This window comes from Octopus bimaculoides, chromosome 5 (assembly GCF_001194135.2).
Source record: "Octopus bimaculoides isolate UCB-OBI-ISO-001 chromosome 5, ASM119413v2, whole genome shotgun sequence".
NCBI classification, from domain to species: Eukaryota; Metazoa; Mollusca; class Cephalopoda; order Octopoda; family Octopodidae; genus Octopus; species Octopus bimaculoides.
In genome coordinates this window covers 106,044,014-106,046,781 of record NC_068985.1, presented here as the reverse complement: position 1 = coordinate 106,046,781, position 2,768 = coordinate 106,044,014, and the positions used below count along the sequence as shown (strand labels likewise).

Below are 2,768 nucleotides of genomic sequence, written 5' to 3'. Positions count from 1 at the left end.
CTAAAAGAAATGGAAAAACTTTCAAAATACAAAGACCTGGAAATAGAGATAACTCGAATGTGGAATCTAAAAACAGAAACAATTCCTATCATAGTAGGTGCCTTAGGTATAATAAAAAAATATTCAGACAAATACATAACAAAAACCCCAGGACTTACAAATATATATAACATACAGAAAATTGCACTACTGGGTACTGCACACATTCTACGCAAAACACTTTCAATACAGTAAACATAAGAGCACCACAGCAAACCACAGCACATACCCAAGGCGCACAGAGCTGCGCTCGGTAGTGAAGTGAAAGCACGTTATAAAAATAAAACTACTGAATAATAATAATAATAATAATAATAATTGTGTGTGTTTTCTCTTTTAGATCAACTTGAACTACACCGTATGGACTCTGGCGAATACAGGTACCCATTCACATTTAATATCCCCCCAATGGTACCATCATCCTGTTCTGGTGATCGGGGTAAAGTAAAATACAAGTTGATTGCTGTTATACAACGTTTCTGGAAGTCCTACATAGAAAATGAAAAAGTTATCAAGATTTTCAGGCCTCTTGATCTGAACGCTGAACCAGGTCCCTCAGTAAGTACCCAGTACCATCACGTCACCATTCAGTGTCACTCTTATCATCATCATCATCACAATCACTACTATCACCACTGTCAACAACAAAATTACCACCATCAAAACAACCATCACCCCACCCCCATCATCATCAACAGCGGTATAACCAACATCATTACAATCAGCACCACTATCAACATCATTGTCACTACCAATCGTCTTCACCATTAAAACTACCCCCACCAACAGCAACACTACCAACAACATCGCTACCATCACCACCACAATCCACACCATAGCATCATCTTCACCACCACCACTACCACCATTCTCACCAATACAACCATGCTCCAATGAGGTGTCTGTATGGTCACTCAATCTGCTAGAAAGTGCAGCCAAATCTCCTTCAAATCACATCCTACTATCTGAAAAAGGAGATGGTACATTGGATATTGTAGTCCTAGATACATTATGCTTAAAGAAACGATGTGGTTGATCATGGTTTGAATGCTTTTATTTTTTTTTATATATTATATTACGATTGCTTAACAATAGTGTTGTTGGTTAGAGGTTCCTGTTGGGCTAATCTTTGGGTTACTACATTTGTGACAGTGAAAGTGACAAGGGAGTGTCTGTAACTCAGTGCAGAACAAATATCATTAGGAAAAGCACTGTTTTTCTAAGTTTCCATGTTGATGTTTACATCCTTTGCTGATATACACATGCACACGTGTATGTATGTGCATATACATGCTGGCATACATCCACACACACGTGTCTGTGTATGTCTATATACATTGTTGCATACATGTATGCATGCATACATATACACATGCATATATATTATGGCAAAAGTCACTTGCCCCAGGTGCTGTGCTCTGGGATTGAACCTAGAAGCCTATGTCCACTCTTTTGATAATAGATATTCTCAGTAATGATTGACCTGAGCTCCCCACCACCAATACCACCATCATTTTCACCAAAGAGCAGTATCAGTCCTTGTTGCAGATGTAATATGTTTATTCCTAGTCAACTTTTATCTTTTACTTGTTTCAATCATTAGACTGCAGCCATGCTGGAGCACTACCATGAAGGATAGATTAGTATTTTGATACCCTGCATTAAATATGTTTGTCTCCTACTCAATTGTTGGTTTCATTCATGTCTGTCTATTCTCCATTGTCTGACAGCTTGAAATTAAAGTCCAAGATATCATGGATGCCAGCTGCTGTTGTCTGTCTGATGGAAACATTTTTGCTAAGTTGTGTGTCAAGAAGAATCGCTTTGCCGTTGGTGAAGTCATTGACTTTGATATTGAATTAATGAACCGGAGTAATCGTAATATCAGTTCAGGTACACTACGTTTACAACAGGTAAGATCATACATTTATCACTCTCCTTGTCTCTCTCTCTCTCTCTCTCTTTCTTTCTTTCTGTGTCCCCTTATCTTTTGCTTGTTATGTTTGGTTTTAATAATTGATGGATGGAGGGCCCCAAAACGGCTTTGCTCTGGGTATCAGTCGTGAGTTTCACTATTTTTGTTCTAAAAAATTTTTGTTTTTAACCAACCCACCTGACACTGCCCCTAATTCTGTGATATAAACTTCCTGTTTTAAAGTGATCTAAATTAAAACCTTCCATCATTATCATCATCATTATCATCATCATCATCATCATCATAATTTAGTGTCCGTTTTCCATGCTGGCATGGGTTAGATGGTTTAACTGAGACTAGTGAGCTGGTTTCTACAGCTGGATGCCCTTCTTAACACCAACCACTCCAAGAGTGTAGTGGGTATATTTTATGTGTCACTGGCACTGGCCATGACTACAATTTGACTTGGTTTGACGTTTCTTTTCGAGCAGAGCAAATCACCAAAGATCTCAATCGCTTGTTATCACCTCCACGAGACTCAACATTTGAAGATCATACTCCATCACTTTATCCCATATTTTCCTGGGTCTACCTCTTCTGCAGGTTCTCTCCACAGCTGTCATCATCATCATCATCACCATCGACGTTAAACGCAAGTGGAGTTTAGTGTCCAATGTAGGAAAGGTACGCATGAGTAGGCTGGCTACACCCCTGGCAGAGGCCTTGGATTTAGGTCTCACTTGGCTTGCCGGGTCTTCTCACGCACAGCACATTTCCAAAGGTCTTTGTCAGAAGTCATCGCCTCGGTGAGGCC

The 2,768-nt window shown here is 39.5% G+C and overlaps 1 protein-coding gene across 3 annotated transcripts in view; it reads left to right on the top strand.

The window, feature by feature from the left end:
* Positions 1–2,768, top strand: part of LOC106881109 (uncharacterized) — a 32,229-nt gene that overhangs the window by 12,779 nt on the left and 16,682 nt on the right. For all 3 annotated transcript variants that reach the window (XM_014931347.2, XM_014931346.2, XM_052967892.1), the window contains exons 4-5: positions 380–597; positions 1,770–1,952. In XM_014931347.2, coding sequence (XP_014786833.1) covers positions 380–597; positions 1,770–1,952 — 401 coding nt within the window. The remainder of the gene's footprint in view (positions 1–379; positions 598–1,769; positions 1,953–2,768) is intronic.